Source organism: Bos indicus x Bos taurus, chromosome 3 (genome assembly GCF_003369695.1).
Source record: "Bos indicus x Bos taurus breed Angus x Brahman F1 hybrid chromosome 3, Bos_hybrid_MaternalHap_v2.0, whole genome shotgun sequence".
NCBI classification, from domain to species: Eukaryota; Metazoa; Chordata; class Mammalia; order Artiodactyla; family Bovidae; genus Bos; species Bos indicus x Bos taurus.
Window position 1 is genome coordinate 94,997,988 of NC_040078.1, and position 20,511 is coordinate 95,018,498.

At 36.9% G+C, this 20,511-nt stretch overlaps 1 protein-coding gene across 13 annotated transcripts in view; it reads left to right on the forward strand.

The window, feature by feature from the left end:
• The window catches only part of EPS15 (epidermal growth factor receptor pathway substrate 15), a 190,932-nt gene that overhangs the window by 112,784 nt on the left and 57,637 nt on the right, over positions 1-20,511 (forward strand). For all 13 annotated transcript variants that reach the window (XM_027537284.1, XM_027537285.1, XM_027537291.1 and 10 more), the window contains 2 exons: positions 715-800; positions 19,584-19,656. In XM_027537284.1, coding sequence (XP_027393085.1) covers positions 715-800; positions 19,584-19,656 — 159 coding nt within the window. The remainder of the gene's footprint in view (positions 1-714; positions 801-19,583; positions 19,657-20,511) is intronic.

Below are 20,511 nucleotides of genomic sequence, written 5' to 3' on the forward strand. Positions count from 1 at the left end.
TTGTAGAATGATTTCATATGCAATATTTAATTTTTGAAGTGGGCAGGCAAGAGATTATTTCCCTGTTTTACAGTGAAATCATGCAGCTAGTAAAATAGCAGGACCCAGAATAAATCAGCTGGGTTTTCTAAATACAAATACCATTCAGAGACTAGTTCTGATATCTTCATTATCAAAAGAAAATCTTATGTAAATTATATCATATGAAGATAGTTTCATGTATGGTGATATTAACATTTACTGTGGAATATGCTGGGTGGTTGGCTTTAGTTTAAATAGAGGAGATGCTGAAAGTATTTAAGGAAAGTAAATATTTGTTTAATTAAATAAAATCAACCATCATTTGTTTGATACAAATACAAATAAATCACCATTCATCTCCCCAAGAAATTTATGCTTCAGTGGAGGAATTAGTTTATAAATCTGTTATCTTCTTTATTGCAGTGTTCTAGACAGGCTAAGATAAGTGATGAAGACAATGAGATCTCAAGTGGTGGTATATATTATAGAACAACAGCTTTTAAAGAGTTTAAGGGAATATGTCTGTATGTATGTGTGTGAAATTACACTAGATACGATAGTTTTCTTAAGTGAGTTAAAGTGTTAGTAATACCATAAAACATGTATCTATATAGTACTTTTAAACATTTTTAATGCTTTTCCACGTGCAATTTTATAGTAATAATGTTGTAATTGTGAACTCTTTGTTTTTAGAACATCATAGGATCAAGTCCTGTTGCAGATTTCTCTGCTATTAAGGAGCTAGATACCCTTAACAATGAAATAGTTGACCTACAGAGGTATGTAAAGTAAAATTATACCTGACTATATAAATACACACACACTCTTTTCTGTTTCTAATGTAAATCTTGGTAAATACTAGTTTATTTGGTTAAGTACTATAGTTCTTAAAATGGGAATCAGTGTACTTTATTAAATCTAAGGCAACCTTTAATTGCAGGATGTACTATTTTCTTGTGTAGCACTGAATAAAGAAAAAGTCACTTCCAAATAAATAATGGCCTTCCATCAACTATAAGGTACTATTTGATTATGGACAGTGAAATAAGTATATCTTAAAAATTTATTTAAATTTTTTTTTTGGAAGTATGATTTACAATGTTGTGTTAGTTTCAGGTGTATAGCAAAATGATCCTTTTATACATATATATTCCTTTTATATATATACACACACATATATATATACATATATAGGTATATATACATACATACACTTGTTCTTTTTCAAATTCTTTTCCCTTATAAGTTATTATAAAATATTGAGTATAGTTTCCTATGCTATACAGTAGATCCTTGTTGATTTTCTATTTTATTTATAATAGTGTGTATATGTTAATCCCAAACTCCTAACTTTGTTCCTCCCTTTCCCTTGAAGTAATTTTTCCTCCAGCTTTAGGCATTTGAACAACACATTCAGTTCAGTTCAGTTCAGTTGCTCAGTCATGTTCGACTCTTTGTGATCCCATGAATTGCAGCACGCCAGGCCTCCCTGTCCATCACCAACTCCCGGAGTTCACCCAAACTCACGTCCATCGAGTTGGTGATGCCATCCAGCCATCTCATCCTCTGTCGTCCCCTTCTCCTCCTGCCCCCAATCCCTCCCAGCATCAGAGTCTTTTCCAATGAGTCAGCTCTTCTCATGAGGTGGCCAAAGTATTGGAGTTTCAGCTTTAGCATCAGTCCTTCCAAAGAACACTTAGGACTGATCTCCTTTAGGATGGAATAACACATTAGGAAAACATTATTTAATACATTTTATTGAAGGAATTTTATATGCAGACACCATACCAAGAGCTTTTGTAACTGTTGCCTTATTTGGTCCTCACAAAACCTTTGTAACTTGAGATAGATATTAGTGTTCTGTTTTACAGGCACAGAGTTAAGATGCTTAGAGAGGTTATTTTACCAAAAGTCATACAAACCTATAAGCGGTAGAATTAATACCTGATCTCAAGACTACTAGAGTTGAAGTTGAATTTTCTTTCTTATCCACATGTACTGTGTAGAAATGGACTTGAATGCAATTAGATTTGAATCTAAATATAGCAGGTACTCTTGGTTAATCTCCTTGTGCCTAGAAACTTTTATAGTAATGCATATTGTAAAAATGACTTCCTAAAATGTCTTTTTAAAAAGTGAGGGCTTCCCTGGTGGCTCATTGGTAAAGAATCTGCCTGCTAATGTGGGAAACATGGGTTGAATCCATGATCTGGAAAGACCCCACATGCTGCAGAGCAACAAAACCCATGTGCCACAACTTTAGAGCCTGTGCTTTACAGCCTGGGAGCTACAACTACTGAGCCCATGGGCCACGACTACTGAAGCCCCTTACCCTAGAGCTTGTGCTCGACAGCAAGAGATGCCACCTTAATGAGAAGCCCATGCACTGCAACTAGAGACTGGCTCCTGCTTGCCTCAACTAAAGAAAAGCCCGTGCAACAACAAAAGGTCCATCATAGCCCAAAATAAAAAATAAATGAATAAAATTATAATTTTTAAAAAAGTGAGACCTCTTTTCCTTCTATAGGGCATTGGATTTAAATATCATTTTACTTACACAAACTTTTTTTTTAACCTTCACAACACTTTAAAGCAGATAATGGCTGATACTTTTATTTTGTTGATGATATTGAGACATAAGGGAATTAAATGATGCAGCTGGGCTATATGGAAAGAACTTGGGAAAGATCTTTCCTCATCCATGAGTCTGCATTGAAATTATTGTAGAGAAAGTTATGATTTTTTACAGTTGTAAAAAAAGTATTCAACCCAGGCTGAATAAGTGAGAGTGAATTTATTCACTGAGGCCTCTTAGAGGTAGGGATAGCTTAAAGCATAGCTTTGCACTGGGGCTAAAATGATATAATCAGTTCTCTTGCTCTCTCCATTTCCTGTTTCCACTTTCACTAGGTGGTTCCATCCTCAGGTAGACTTTCCTATTATGTTGTCGGGGGGTTATTGCACATCTGAGTTTCATGTACCTATTATTTCAAATCTAGTGAAGTTACTGTCTTCTGGCAGTTCCTGCAAAAGCCCTGAGTCAATCTGATTGGACTGGTGTAGGGTTATACTGAAACAGTCAGTGGTCAGGGATGTACTGTTTGCTCATGTGTCATGAACTGTCTCCTGAAGGGGTGGGGGTAATTTGCCACTGAGACCAAATGGAGGAGGGCATATCCCCACATGAAAATTCTGCTGGAAGGAGGGATGAATTCTGGGAGTGAATGTCTATAGAAGGCAGTATAGTTTCAAATCCACAGTAATGTCAGTGTTTGCCCTTAGTATCATCTACCTCTTTGAACAGAATGTCTTGACATTTTATAAACTTAGTCTGGGTACCTTCTTAAAAAAATGTTCTCTATTTGATAAATAATTGTTTTAATTGATGAAAATATATTTTAAAAACATTGGTTTTTCAAATGCATAGCAAATACTCAGCATAATACTAAATAAAAACAGTATTTTCCCATTCAGTTTTACCTTAAAATTTTTTTTTTAAATTTTTAAATGGAGAATAATTGCTTTACAATGTTGTGTTGGTTTCTGCCATATGTCAACATGAATCAGCCATAGATACATATATGTTGCCTCCCTCTGGACCTCCCTCCCACCTTCAACCCCATCCCACCCCTCTAGGTTGTCACAGAGCACTGGGAGGAGCTCCCTGTGTCATATAGCAAATTCCCACTGGCTGTCTGTTTTACATTTGGTACTGTATATGTTTCAATACTACTCTCTCAATTTGTCCCACCCTCTTCTTCCCCCACTGTGCCCACAAGTCTGTTCTCTGTGTTTGCATCTCTGTTGTTGCTCTGCAAATAGGTTCGTCAGTACTCTTTCTAGATTCCAGATATATGCAATAATATACGATATTTGTTTTCCTTTTTATGACTTAACTTCACTTTGTATAACAGGCTCTAGGTTCATCCACTTCACTAGAACTGACTTTAAAATATTCCTTTTTATGGCTAATATTCCATTATATATCTATGTACCACAACTTCTTTATCCATTCCTCTGTCAATGGACATCTAGGTTGCTTCCATGTCTTAGCTATTGTAAATAGTACTGCAGTGAACATTGGGGTATATGTGTCTTTTTGAATTGTGGTTTTCTCAGAGTATATGCCCAGTAGTGGGGTTGCTGGGTCATATGATAGTTTTATTCCTAGTTTTTTGAGAAATCTCCATGCTATTCTCCATAGTGCCTCTAGCAGTTTATATTCCTACCACTGTGCAAGAGGGTTCCCTATTTTCCACATCCTCTCTAGCAGTTATTTTTTGCAAATATTTTGATGATGGCAGTTCTAACCAGTGTGAGGTGATACCTCATTGTAGTTTTGATTTGCATTTCTCTAATAAACAATTTTGAATATCTTTTCAAGTGTCTATTAGCCATCTGTATGTCTTCTTTGGAGAAATGTCTGTTTAGATCTTCCTCCCATTTTTTGATTGGGTAGTTTGATTTTCCTATATTGAGCTTCACGAGCTGCTTGTATATTTTGGAGAGTAATCCTTTGTCAGTTGCTTCATTTGCAGTTCTCCCATTCTGAGAGTTGTCTTTTCATCTTGTTAATGGTTTTCTTTGTTGTGCAGAAGCTTTTAAGTTTAATTAGGTCCCACTTGTTTATATTTGTTTTTATTTACATTACTCTAGGAGGTGGGTCACAGAGGATCTTGCTATGATTTATGTCATAGAATCTTTTGCCTATGTTTTCCTCTAAGAGTTTTATAGCTTTTGGTCTTAAATTTAGGTTTTTTATCCATTTTGAGTTTATCTTTGTGTATGGTATTAGGAAGTATTCTAATTTCATTCTTTTACACATAGCTGCCAGTTTTCTTAGCACCACTTACTGAAGAGACTTATGTTCTCCATTGTATATTCTTGCCTCCTTTGTCAAAAATAAGGTTCCCATAGACACATGGGTTTATTTCTGGGCTTTCTATCGTGTTCCATTGGTCTATATTTCTGTTTTTGTGCCAGTACCATACTGTCTTGATGACTGTAGCTTTGCAGTATAGTCTGAAGTCAGGAAGGTCTATTCCACCAGCTCCTCTTTCTTTCTCAAGATCACTTTGATTTGTTTTGGGGACAGCTCAGACTCTAATCTGGCCCTGCTCCTGTGTGTTCTTGCCTCCAGTGTCCATAGCTGCTAGAGCTAGGCTTTTTTTTTTTTTTTTAAAGGCATTTTCTTTTTTGGGAACACTCATTGTCCTTTTTTATATACCATAGACACAGAGTCTATGCAGTTGATCGTGTGGACTTAGTCTGCAGCTTATACAGCTGGTGGAAAGGTTTTTGATCCTCTTCCTTAGCCATTCTGCCCCTTGAGCTCAATTGTGTTTTTATCCTTACCTCTGCATGTGGGTCGTCCATGGGAATTTGCTCCTGAGGCTGCCCTGGAGGACTCAGGTCTGCACCGGTGAGGACTGGGCATGGAGATGTCATGGCTCTTTGATTCACAAGAACCCTGGAAGCTCATGGACACCAGTAACCACAGGCTAAAGAGATACGGCACCGTTAGGGTTTTTTCCTAGCATCTGGCTGCTCTGCCCCAGTGAGGACCGAATGTGGAGGTGGCATGGCTGCTTGGATTACAGGGACTGTAGTGATGCCAGGTGTGCAGTGAAGCCCATTGCCACAGGCATGGAAAATACGGTGCTTTTAGAATCCTTTTCTAACCTCTGGCAGCTGGTGTTCAAAGGCCTGTCTGGCTGGTCCTTCCCTATTGCTCAGTGTGTCTGGCACCCTTAGGACCACCGTCTCAGTGGTCTTTGTCTATTGGTCAGCTGCCGGCGTTTGCGTGTGGAGAGAGAGGCTACAGTGATGGGCTCCATCCCTTCTCTCTGACTCAGCAGTAGCACCCTGCCTCCATGGCTTCCTGGCTTTCTTCCAAAGACATTCCCTGCCATGCTCTCCTCCTCCTCATCTCCTCGGACCATCTCCCTGTGGTCAACAGCAGTGCTTGTCCTGGAATTGCTCGCCAGTCTCTATTCTCCATCTGCCAGTCACTATGCATTCTGGTCTCCTTGCATCCCCATCCGGGGTATGTAGGGCCATGGCATGGATTGTCTGTGTCATTCTCACTCCATTGAGACTGTTACAGATCACCTTCCCTCTCCAACAGCCTCAAATGCTTCCCTTCTGTCCCAACCAGTTGCTCTGATGTGGGGATCTCAACCCTGGTTCAGCTCCCCAATCCCCCAGGTGCAGATTGGTTCTGTTCACTGTCTTCCTCTGTTTCCCTTCCTTCCTTCATTCTACCAAGTTTTGCGTGGGGATCTGTGTATTCCTTTCCGATGGTCAGGGACTCCTGCTAGCTCTCAGCTGATTGCTCTACAAGATCTGCATCTGAAGATGTATTCCTGATGCATCCATGGGCAGAGATATACTCTACTTCCACCTACTCCTCTGGCATCTTGTCTCCCTTGGGCACCTTTTTTAAATGTGAGTGTTTAGTTTTGACATATCTGCCTTCTACTGAATTCTACCAGATTCTCATTTCCAGCTCAAAAAAGTAAGCCTTTGCCTATTACATAAAGCTTCTACTGTTGGAATCCTAGAAAGTAAAACACAAATAAAAACAAACCCTTGGAGATTACATAATCCAATTTCTTTCTTACTCTTCGGGAAAAAAAATCAGTCATACATCAGGTCAGCAACAGTGCTGGCTGGCGCCCAAACCTGGTTGTATAAGTTCTAGTTCTACATTTTTTCTCTTATATGGTACAGCTTTTCATTAAGATTTAGGACATTTTTACTTTGGTTTGCAAAAATAAACATTGGATTAGTCTCTTAATGGTGTATAGACTGCATTTTCATATTATCTATAAATGTCCCATTAGCATTTTTGCTTGTGTTATGAGAAATGTGCATTGAGTAGTAGCTAGATTTGAAAATACTTGTCATTTATGCCTCTCAAGCCTGTGAAAATAGACACATACCCCAATATTCTAGGGCTTGCTCGATTTCAACAGTAGTTATTTTACATATGGAATGTCTTTGTAGTGAGTTTTAATAGGTAAAGCATTGTACATTAAATGTTCTTGCTAGTACAAATATTTGTAATATTAATTACATTTTGATAAATTGAGCTTTCACTACTTCTGGTTACTATAATGTTAAGTTGTACTGTCCGTCTTGTATGGGTGAATTACAAGCTAATAACAAAAAAGGACATATGTAACATTTTACGATTGTCTTATTAAGAAAATCATAGAGCCTCAAAACCATATTAAGTTTTAAATTATAGTCACATTTTATAAATCTGAAATACATTTATACTTGATTTGACACTTGTGAAAATATTTTCCCTAGGCTTTTACTTTAGGTGAGAACTACAGTGTAGGCAAAGTCCCATCATCTGTCAACTCCAGTAATGTCATAATAAGAGTTATTTACCTGTGCTAAAATTATGGTTGTTAAAATTCAGTTTGGTAAATGGTATTAGGTCACTTCCACCAAGCCTTTGAGATACTACATTATAAAGCTTGGCTTTTGTTATTGTAACAATTTTTTCTATAGTCTTTGAATGAAATCTTTTATTAATATGTCAGACTGTGATGTGTATAACTACTAAACAGAAAAAAAAAATTTAAACAGATTTTTTTATGGCTTTTACTAAATTGTTATGTGACAAAAGATTTGCTCCTTCTTATTTATTTGGTTTTTAGATGAAGATACTTAATTTTAGTCCAGGGACCAAATCTGCAAATAAACACCATACATAATATGAAATTGTAATGAGTGTGTAATGAATATGGTGCTTTAAAAGATTTTTTTCCCCTCAGTGGTGGTTATAATACATAGTCATTAAAATTTGGAAAATACAGAAAAGCATAATGAAGAAAGAAATATGTTTCTTAGAATAATACTTTATTTTGAGCATTGAAAATCAGTGGAGATGTAAAAAACTATTAATATATATAACCTCAAGAGTTGGTTAGGTAAAGAATGTTCTTTGATATCAGTCAGAAAATGAGATGTTGTTTTCTTCTATAGTTCACCAAATTGTTTCTAGTTGAAAATATAGGACATAGGTAGCTTGAAGCAGGATGACTTTTTGTCAGCTGTTTCTTTAAATTTTTTATACAATTCCTTCAGCATTTGCTGTATTGGAATTTAATTATATCAATCAGCTTAAATTAGTATAATATTTTTAACTTACGGGAAAGCAATTATTACAGTAATCTAATAACTGGATCTCTCACCTGAACTGAACACCTGTGTTTTTCATTACCAGCTAGTATTTTCATCTGAGTGTTCAGTAGGACGTGACTTCATAATCTTGCCCTGACCACTATCCTAGTCTCTTTTATTTCCCTTTCTCAGTGACATCACCACTTCCTGTAACTCAAGCTAGAAACCTGAGATTTATCTTCTCACTTTTCTTCTTTTATTTTTGAAATGTTTCTTGAAACCTTTCCTACCTTCTCTTGTGTTTTGCATGATCAACTCTTCCTCATCCTTCAGATCTTACCTTAGATAACATTTCCTCTGGAAGGGAAAGTCATCTCTTGACTACTTTACCTCTCATCCCTTATACCTACCAAATCTTATTTAAGAGCTTATCTTACACAATTTTTAAATTTATACTTGTCATAGCATTTACCATGCTTCATTATAATTGTCTGTTTTATTTGAATACCTCACTATGTTGTAGCCACGTGTTCTGGGAAACAAACTCACTCAGAAGGACAATGCAGATAGTGGAGTGCAGTTTATTACACCGGTGGGCCCAAGGCAGAGTCTCCTCTTAGCCAAGGACCCCGACCAGCATTTGTGAAAATCTTTTATACCCCACGTGTGTGTGTCTGAACCCACCACTCCAAATTCCTTGAGACTTACATAAACCAAGGAAAATACCGTCCCAATACCCCATCATTCATGTGCTATGTGCTCATGTGCTCAAACAGTCAAACAATTAGCCAATAATCAGTAAGCCCGAGGTTACACTCCAACAGATACAGAAAAATTTATGGCCTGTCTGGAGGAAGGGGTGATTAGTGTATGTTTTCCCTTAGGCGATGAGTAACCTAGATATGATCTTCAAGGTTCCCTTGTCTGGGGGGGCGGAGCGCGGGGCGGGGGGGGGGGTGTCTTATCCTTCTGTTGTTGTTTTCACAGGCGCTAAACACAGAGTTCAGAGTCCATTGGAAAGGTGGCTGAGCATGATCGGCATGAACAGGCCTAAGATGGAGTTCAGGCCCTATGAATTCCTTCTTCAACTAGAGTATGCACTTCTTAATCGTAGGGACTGTTTGCTTGTTCACTGTTAATCCCTATTGCTTAGCTTATATGACTGTTTGAGCTGGAAGTGGATGCTTAGTTGTGTTCAACTCTTTGCAACCCCATGGACTGTAGTCTTCTAGTCTCCTCTGACCTTGAGATTTCCAGACAAAGAGTACTGGAATGGGTTGCTGTTTCCTTCTCCAGGGGATCTTCCCAACCTAGGGATCAAACCCCATTTCCAGCACTTTACTGCTGAGCCACCGGGTATGTAATAGATACCATGTATATATATAAAATAGACACCATATATATATATATATGTATGTGTGTGTATTAGTTGTTCAGTCATGTTTGAGTTTGTAACCCCATGGATTGTAGCCTTTCAGGTTCCTCCATCCATAAGATTTCCAGATGAGAATACTAGAGTGGATTGCCATTCCCTTTTCCAGGGAATCTTCCTGACCCAGGGATCAAACCTGTCTTTCTTACATTGCAGGCAGACTCTACCATCTGAGCCACCAAGAAAGCCCATATATATATGTGTGTGTGTGTGTGTGTGTGTGTGTGTATATATATATATAGATATAATAGATAAAATAGATACTATATACATACATATGTAGAGAGAGACATAGCTTATATGATAAGTATATAGAGAAAATAATTTGTTCAGTATTATTAAAATCAGTCCTGTCCTTTCTGCTTTTTCTGTCTTAGAATTAGCCTTTACCTCTTATCTGGATCACTGCTATAACCTCCTAATAAACTGTGTGCTTTGAGTCTCTCCTTCATTCATTGAGACTATCCTTCTTCCAACTTATATAGAAAATACAACTGGGATCCCTTAGTGACTCCACATCCCCAGCGTGATCCATCTCACTTTTCTGAGTATGGCATAAAGTCTCTTCCTTTGTGGTGTTCTTTTGACATCCTGACCATTCTTTTGTCTTCGCTATTTCCACAGTAAACCTCCTAGAACAGATACTGTGCGTTTGCTCTTGGCCCCTCTCTCAGTGGTCAGCATAATGCTTTAATCTGCCATTTTAGTTTCATTCCTCTTCTCCAGCCATATGGTGGGTGGGCTTATTACCTCTCAGTTCAGCATGCCACCAGATTTTATTCTTCTGTGTCTGTGATCCTACTGTTTCCCTTTGTCTAAGCACACCTTTACCTTGTAAACCTTATTCCTGCTTTAAGGCCCAGCTTAAATATCATCTCCTTTGTCAAACCCTTCCTGAAACCTTGATTGCTAATTCTTTCCTGTCTACTTAGGGAGTCTTTATTCTTTTAAGGATAGTATTCACCACATTTTAATGTGATTTTTTTTTTTTTAATATATCCTTTTTTTTTTTTTTTTTTGAACTGCTTCAGGGTAGGATCTGTGTCTTATTCATTTGGTTATGTCTAGAAATTAATGCACACAGTGCCTGATACCGCAAAATTTCAGTACAGGTTGAATAAATCAAAGAATATTATAAATATTAAAGTAATTCCCAGACTTAATTCCTGAAAAGCTTATGGCAGACTAGAAACTATCCTTAAAGATGAAATAAAGCAAAGGATCTTCTGAATAATAGTTTATTTTGAAGACTATAGAAGATTTTATAGACAAAAGGGGTTTTAATTCTCACAGGAACATTAAGGTTGATAGACTGTTTTTTTCCCTATTTGCCAAACTGTTGTGTCAGGGATTTCCTTTGAGAATCTGAAAAAGGCTATTAGACTCTACCTCCAGGAAAAAAAAGAACATATTTATGCATGTACACCGTCTTGCATTTGTTTCAGGAGTTCCTAGACCCTTAAAACTATCCATGAACCAATTTTTAAGAACCCTTTCTCTGAAAGTAAAGTGACTTAAATATAGAAGTTCTTGGCAATGAAAGGTGAAACACACCAAGAAATTGTTTCAGTCACTTAGTGTGGTGGTGGTGGATTATGCTGAGGCCGGAGTTAATATTTATTTGTCTTCTCCCAGCTTCTACTTCCTTCCTGTCTCTGTCTTTTTAGCAAGAACATCAGGAAGTAAAAGCTACATCCTGTCAGGCCAGTTTGTTATCCTGATCTTGGGCCAGTAAACAGGATAGATGATTACAATAGTAGTTATTAAGCATTGTGCTATGCCTGCTTTATATGAGTTCTCCTATTTAATTCTTGCAACATCACTGAAGGGTGAGCAGTCTTATCCTGATTTTTCAGATGAGGAATGTATAATTTTTCTAAGAAGTTTTTCTTGATATCCACTTTAGGTCAGAGAACACTTAATATCCTTCTCTCAGAACACTTACGATACAGAATTATATGTCTTTCCCCAGTAGTCTCTGAGCTCTGTGTGACAGTACCAACTGTCTCTTATAATTTCTAATTAGTCAATGTAGTATATATTTCAGAACATGGGTGTTCTAACCAGATTGCCTGGTTTGATTCCTGACATGACTTAGATAAGTTACTTACTTATCTGTGCCTCAGTTTTTTCATCTGTAAAATGAAAATATGAATAATACCATGTGAAATGCCTAGTACAGTTCCTGGAACATGGTAAGTTCTCGATGCTTGTTAGTCATCATTGTCATCATCATACCCAAAACCTAGCTCGGTGCTTAGAGCACAACATTCACTGAAAGGTGCTAAGCAGACGTTGGTTGGAGTGATGGAATGAGCAGTTGCTTCCCTAGTTGGAGACAAACGTGTAGCTGGGCAGCCAGAATCTGTGTCCCTAAATATATAGATCTCTACCTCAATCATACATAGAGCTGATTTTTAAAAAGTATTTTGGGCACTGTTAGCATGTGGCTTGAATTAAAAAAAAAATTATGTTTTTGGTTTAGTTCAGTTTAAATACTGTGAGAAAACATTAGCTCTGGAGAGAGCATTGCTTATACTACTGAATCTGAAATTCTTTTGCTTATAAAATCCTATCTGCTCTGTTTCTGGCCCTGTGGTGCTGACACTAGAAGGTCTCAGTTGTGACTACCTCAACAGTCCATTAGTGATTGAGTCATTGAAGCTCTAAGTTGTAGCGTTTGTTTGTTTGGTAATGAGAGGCACCTTAATTTGTATTCACATGAAGTACATGGCTCATCATTTAAAACCTCTGCTTAGGGAAACTCTTTTTTGAAACCCTTCTTGCTCAAGTCTGAGTCTGTGTTAATACAGCAGCCATGAGCTACATGTGGCTATTGAGCCCTTGAAATATAGCTAATCCAAACTAAGATATGCTATTAGTATACAATATACTGGATTTCAAAAGAAGAATGTGAATTTTTTTATATCTTAGATTAAATAAAACATTAAAATAAATTTCACTTGTTTCTTTTTACTTTTTAATATATAGCTATTAGATCATTTAAAATTGCATGTGTGGCCTATTTCTCTTGGACATCTCTGCTCTGAATCTATTGTTTCCTATAGAAATGGCATTTTATTTGCTTGCATTATTTTGTGAAACTGATAGCTTATTAAGAGGCACTTACATCTTTTAAGAGCAGTACATTTTATAGAATGTGTTTCAGTTTGTTTTGGGGAAACAAAAATGTCTACCAAGAAATTTCAGATCCTGAAGGATTTAGGAGTCAGCCTCTACCAACATATTTAAGTTCTAACTACCATCACTCTGGATGCTTGATTTAGTTCTGTTCAGTTACTCAGTCGTGTCTGACTCTTTGCGACCCCGTGGACTGCAGCACGTCAGGCTTCCCTGTTCATCACCAACTCGTGAAGCTTTCTCAAACTCATGTCCATTGAGTTGGTGAAGCCATCCATCCAACTCATCCTCTGTTGTCCCCTTCTCCTCCTGCCTTCAGTCTTTCCCAGCATCAGGGTCTTTTCCACTGATTCAGTTCTTTGCATCAGGTGGCCAAAGTACTGGAGTTTCAGCATCAGTCCTTCCAGTGAACATTCAGGACTGATTTCCTTTAGGATGGACTGGTTGGATCTCCTTGCAGTCCAAGGGACTCTCAAGAGTCTTCTCCAACACCATAGTTCAAAAGCATCAATTCTTTGGCACTCAGCCTTCCTTATGGTCAAAGTCTCACATCCATACCTGACTACTGGAAAAACTGTAGCTTTGACTAGATGGACCTTTGTCGGCAAAGTAATGTCTCTGCTTTTTAATATGCTGTCTAGGTTTGTCATAGCTTTTCTTCCAAGGAGCAGGCGTCTTTTAATTTCATGGCTTCAGTCACCATCTGCAATGATTTTGGAACCCAAGAAAATAAAGTCTGTCACTGTTTCCATTGTTTCCCTATCTGTTTGCCCATGAAGTGATTAGATGCTTGATGAGAACTTTCCAAAAAGCCAGTAAATTTTATACTTTTTTGCTAGTAAATTGGACTGATGATGATGATGATAGCTGGCATTTACTGAGCACTTATTGTGTGCTAGGCGTTGTGCTGAAGTATTTCTAGGTGGAATATAAATTAATAATCTCATCAACTTTTTTATACATTGTTCTCTTTAAGAAAATTAAGTCCTAGTCTTACATTTCTTTTCTTTGAGTTTTTTCATCTCATTTTATCCTGCTAGGCAAGTAGAATAAATTAATTATTTGGACTTTGCAAAATAAACTTTCATTTCTCCTTAAAAAAAAAAATCCATCGTTTAGTTTTGGAATCTTTCACTGACAGGGCAGTGGTCACGTGAGCCACACTCCAAAGTTTCTGTTTTTTCCTGACTCCGTTTGGCCTTTCCTTTCAACAATCTTTGTCAATGAATACATTTGGACTTACTTTTCAAAACTAAAACTCATTTTAAAAAGCCAGCCTCTTAAAACTAAGTTTTGTTTTTTTTTCTCATAGGATCAAATGCACTTGAGCTTTTATAGCAATTATCTTAACAGTTCTATCATTAACATCTATGTTTGTTTTCCCAAGAAACTATAAGTAGGGGGCCAAGTTTAATCTTGTTTGGTATATAGTAGATACTCGGTGGGCTTCCCTGGTAGCTCAGCTGGTCAAGAATCCACCTGCAATGCAGGAGATCCCGGTTTGACTCCTGGGTCAGGAAGATCCCCTGGAGAAGGGATAGGCTATCTACTCCAGTATTCATGGGCTTCTCTGGTGGCACAGACAGTAAAGGATCTGTCGGCAGTGTGGGAGACCTGGGTTCAATCCCTGGGTTGGGAAGATCCCCTGAAAGAGGGCATGGCAAACCCATCCCAGTATTCTTGCCTGGAGAATCCTCATGGACAGAGGAGCCCGCAAGACTACAATCCATGGGGTTGCAAAGAGTTGGAGACGACTGAGCGACTAAGCACAATACAGCACAGATACTCAATAGCTGTTTGTTAAAAGAATAAAATAATACATAGTTGTATAGTGATTATATGTTTAAGGCAAAGAGAAATTAAAAACTGAAGGTACAAATCAATGTTTTTACTCTCAAACTTTAAGTTTTTTTTCAACTAAATATGAATTCTTAGAGTCTAACTTTCAGAGTGGTTTGAATTACAAGCCAAGACTTTCTTATCTTCTGTCTGCAGTTGTTACTCTAATCCGGCTCAAGACTTCTGACAGTTCCCAAGATAAGCAGAGTCAGAGTGTGCTGTTGCCTTTCTAGCAACTGTCATCAGCTTTCTCAATAATAAGAGCCTCTGCTTCCTCTCTTCCTCTATAAAGCAGAAACCAGCAGAGAAAGAAGAGCTATGTTGTTAAATAATGCCATTCAGGAGTTCAGAAAAGCACAACTCAGATCTTTGGGGACTTGCATTGCCTGCCTATATTAAAAATCTGTGTGTCTTTACCTAGTACTGAAGTTATTTTATAATCATAACCTGATCTACCATTCCAGCTTTATTTACCACACATTAACCCTCCATCTTAGATAAATTAATGTGCTATCTAGAGTTTTCTCATCCCTGTGCTTTCCTTTTTATTAACTTTTTTTATTGTGGTAAAATATGCATAGCAAAAAGTTAACAGTTTTAAAACCATTTTTAGGCATACAGACCAGTGGCATAGATGTATTTGCACTGTTATGCAGCTGTCACCACTGTGGTATATTTATCATATGGTATTTCAACAGGAATTATGCCAGCCTGGGAATCTCTAATACTTTATCATCCAAACTGAATGGTTTAATTGGACTTGATACCAACTTAATTTCAATTGAATACAAAATCCTGCTTTATAAACTCTAATTCATGTTGTTTCTATTAATTCCAAATAAAGGCATCTTAGATAAAGTTTGTAACTACCTTGGCTTTGATCAGGGACCTATCTTGAGATAATCCCTGTTTTTATGAGGTGGGAAGCTATGACTGGTTGAGCTTTGGTCAGAAGCTAATCACTGGCCCATTATTATTCAGAGAGGTTAAAAAGATGAAAAAGATGGTATCTTCTATTGGAACTATCTGGGTAGAAAGATAATAGGGAGAGAGGAGCAGTCTCCTAAGATTGCTGAGTCCTAGAAGAAGGGAGGGTCAACTAGAACAAGTAGCTGTTACTTCAGTGATTTAACAAAGATGACTGTAATGGAGCCAGTATTTGAATTTCGGACTATTTTACTCCAAGTCTTTTGCTGTGAAAACCATATAATGAATTTCTAAATGTAGACAGTAGTTATTTTGAATATTTAGATAACATCAGTGTTTTATAAACTTTCGGATATCCCATAATTCTGTTTAACAAATTTAAAAATTACTCCATCTTTATTATTTAAAATTCTAAGTAATATTAATATTACAGGTAAAACAAATCATAGCATAGGCTCAGTGCCTACTTTTTTCTTAATTACATGCTATCTTGTGCACTTCACTGTGTAAATCTTAAGATGGTAGAGATATATCAGCATCTGCAGAGTGAAAAATAATACTGAAGCTCTGAATAGTTGTATGACCTAATCAGAGGCAGAAAAACCATTTCATGGCAGAACCAGATTAGAATCCAAGCCTCTAGTCCTTGGAGGGATGTTTGACTACTTGATCATAAGTTTAGGCAGTTATAAACTTCAGGTTCTGAAAGCTTAGCTTGTATTTTGCTTTTCTTGCTGGTTCAGATTCCAGGTTCCATGGAATCAAAACAGTCAATCTTGGAAACACTAGGAAGCTCTTTTTCTGGCCTTTCTTTACAGTTTTGATATTTGTGGATTCTTCAAGATGTGCTATAATCTTGGGAGTAAATAGGGCCAGAGAGATAGTCTAAAATGGAGAGTATTTAGGATTGTTTCCCTTTTCCAGAAATTGCTAAGATGAAGGCAGTAGCTTTTCCTGACGTCTAAGATAAGCGACAAAATGCTCACACACCTGTCTTTGAGATATGTATGTCTTATCCACATGTATTGATGTACTCCTTAGGAAACTGCATCTCAACATCTCTTTATTGTGGCACAGAGTCTTGAAAATAATTAAAATTTTAGATTACTAGTGTTAAACAGAATGCTTGGAAGTTCTTGTATTGGCTATGTATTCATCACCTTTAGAAAAATATACCTGTTGTTTGAAAGTGAAGAGAATGTAAGGAATATGGCCTGGCATTGTTAGTGTACCTAAAGTGTGTTTTGGGGAAGGCAATGGCAACCCACTCCAGTACTCTTGCTTGGAAAATCCCATGGACAGAGGAGCCTGGTAGGCTGCAGTCCATGGGGTCGCTGAGGGTTGGACACGACTGAGCTACTTCACTTTCACTTTTCACTTTCATGCATTGGAGAAGGAAATGGCAACCCACTCCAATGTTCTTGCCTGGAGAATCCCAGGGACGGGGGAGCCTGGTGGGCTGCCGTCTATGGCGTTGCACAGAGTTGGCCATGACTGAAGTGACTCAGCATATCAGCATAAAGTGTGTTTACATATTTTTAGTTGCCTGAAATGAGAAAGATAGTTATAGAGGTTAAAAGCTTATGGAATACCACAGAATAACAATTTGGTATCTATGAAATTATCATCTAAATTAATGAGAAAATTATTCGATTTTCAGTCTGGTTTTAGGACAGATTTTCATTCATTAATTTTTAAAAAATTTTAGTTTTAATTGAAGGATAATTACTTTATAATATTGTGTTGGTTTCTACCAAACATCAACATGAATCAGTCATAGGTTTGGTATAGAAAGTACTGTAACTGGTCATTTTATTATTTTTAAAGTTTTCTGTTCAGTAATTATATGACTTGATTTTGATAATAAAAGGAGTTATTATGAGACCAGAATTTGACTAGATAAATATGGACTGAAAGTTAAATTTAATTGATCTCAGATTAAAGAGAAATTAATCCCTAAAGATTCCTATATTTTTATTTAGTTGGGAATGGTCTTCACCGTGTTTGATATCACCACCACTCCCCACCCCTCCCACACCCGAAATCATGAGTTTGTACTTTATATTCTTCCTCCATTTTACCCAAACATCAACTTTGTTTGCTGGTTAGAGCTGAGAGTGCTTTGTAATCTGTTTTCCTTTTTCACTGAGTGAGCTTCCTTCTTTTGCTCTCCCATTCTTGTGTATTAGCTGTGTTAAAGCAGTTCACTGCCTTCTTGCACCCTGTTTTCCTTCATGCACACTTGATCTGAGCAGACATGGTCAGTATCAGCAATTAACAACAGAGCAAGAAAAGATTGAATACAAACATGCACATTAGTGTGTGCACGTTTGGTCTGTGGTACTATGTTGCATGTTCTGTTTTTGTTATTATCTAGTGTCAGAAACAAGGAACTGAGTTGATACTGACCTTGTGTGGAATGCTTCTGAGGATCTGGGATGAAGGGAGGAGGCTGGTGTTTCATGTGACTGATTTTTGACATGCTGTAGCAGGATTGGAAACACTGCTCATATACGGTGGAAAGAAAAAATTTCTATGATTGAACTTGCAGAATTTGTGGAGTATATTTAGATTTTTCTGCCTGTGGTGTTTTTTTTTTTTTTTTTTTTTCTATTTTACCTAATTTTTTAAGGATTGGAAGTGAGGGATGACCTTTGCTTAATAAGTAGTTTGAGGTATGGAAGTAATGGGCTGCCACAGTGATTCGTATGTAAGAGAATGTTTAAAACCTCCACTACATCTTGACTCATATTTTGACCCATCTGACATCAGTGAGCTCCTTGGTCATCTTTAGTATTTAAAAGCAACATTACACAAATAGCTTTATTATTGTACTTTTTTCTCCTCCTACAAATCTTAAGAGCATTGCACCTATGTATCCAAAACAGTTGAGTTTTATCTACATTGGTGAGAAATTTAAAAGTGGCATGTAGTTGTCCCTTAAGTATCTCCTGTGATAGAATTTTTTCACTTTATTTTATGCCTCAGCTTAATGGCGCCTGAACTTCTGTTTGGGTTATGTCTTAAGATGAAACTGAAATACAGTCATGAAGCTCTAAGAAAAAACTCTGCAGTACTAATCTGAAGGACTTCTTGAATGGCATCCTCCCTTCTTCTTGTTGGCCCTCATTACCTTCCCCTCACCCCAAAAGTGTATTCTTGCAGAATTCTGTGGCTTTTTCATCTCATTTTGTGGAAAAAGAAAGTGAAGGGAGCAGTGGGGAGGGGAGAGATTTCAGTACAACCAGGTATTTAAATTTTTTACTTCAAAAAAAAAATCTCTGTTCTGTAATTCCAAATCTAAGATTGCTTAAGAGTCCCTTATTAGGAATCCAGTTTTGATGGAAGCATGTAAGAATTTAGAAAGTGATATTTCAGTGTAAATGTGGATCCTAACATGTATGACCTGAAGAGTAGAAAGAGATAAATGCTAATGTGATTCTTTTTTTCACTCAGGGCACATTATCTTATATATTTGATCAATTGGTATTGAAAGGTGGTCCTAAAATAGCTTTTGAACAGATGTAGTATTGAATAGATCAGATGACCTGTGTATTGGCAGTCTTTTCTATTTTCTTTGTTGTTTCATTCTAAAATTGGTGCACACAAGGGATTTAAGAGGAAATTAGCATTTCAGTAATGTCCTTTTCCTTAATATTGTTGACTGTTTCTCTTAGCCATTTTCATTTTATTTAACAATGGTATTTAAGGGTTAAGCTCACAGAGCTGATGCAACCCCTCCTTGTTTTTCACCAGTAATTTTCATTGGACAGCATTTCCATAGCAACAGTGAGATCAGTGGAACCTGAGTGTTTCATTGATTATTTTTCTCCTCTTCCTTTTTTAATCTATTCTCTTTTCACCACATTTTAGTGAGAAAGCGATTTTTTTTTTTTACTAATAGAGCTTATATTGATTTCTATTCCATAAATAATTAAAAGAGGGTAGAAAAAGCTGCCCTTCATTTAAAAATTGAATGTTTCACCATGTATTTAAAAAGCGATTCAGGATTAGGAGGATGGATAACCATACCGGCTGTAGCTGATGTTCTCAAATATTCTTGCATTGTTTGCTGGTCTTCCAGGGAAAAGAATAATGTGGAACAGGACCTTAAGGAGAAAGAAGATGCTGTTAAACAGAGAACAAGCGAGGTTCAGGTATGTGAACTGTCAAATTCAGTATTCCATTTCTGATTTAGTAGGATTCATTTTAAATGTAGAGGGGCATTTACAATGTGATGGTTGTGGTATTGGTGAGTAGGTAAAGAGAATCCCTGTTATTTATGTGATATAAATCTTTATCTTTTATAAAACTATTATTTTTCTTCTCACTCTGGCCTGCAAAGATTACACTACAATGATAAAGCAGTATTTTTCAGCATAAATTTCTCATTTTAAAAGTATTTTTAAGATAATATTTATCTGCATATTATAGCCTTAAAGGTAAGTTTGAATGACTTGTGATATAAATATTATTGCACCAGTAAAACTGAATGAATGAGAGCATCATCATCATCATCATCATCATCATCATCATGAAAACGCAAATTGGTTTTTCATGGGTGTAAGATTTTGTTAGCTAGGAGACCTAATATTTTAAAGGACTGTCTCAGTACTAATAGGGTGGGAAATGATAGGGAACAATTCAAAATAGCATTTTATAAGTTGCTTAGTAGCCAGGATATCTTAAACTTTGGCATAAAGAGATTTAATTCATTTCACTAAGTGCTGTGTTAAGTAGCTTCATTTTACAAAGTAGCTTCTATTTTACAAATAGAAAAGACAAAAAAAACCTCCATTTCTGATTGGGAATGACACAAAAGAGGTATTTCAAACGTTAAAATATAGAAAAATGGGCAGTGTTGCATTTAGAGCCATAAGCAATAACCATGTTATTGGGACATCATTTCTTAAATGCTGTACCAGCACACACAGGATGTTGGATGTAGAAGCACTGGTAGCAGTTGCCAGTAAGAGCTCATGCATGGACATTTCTTAACCTCAGCAGTCATG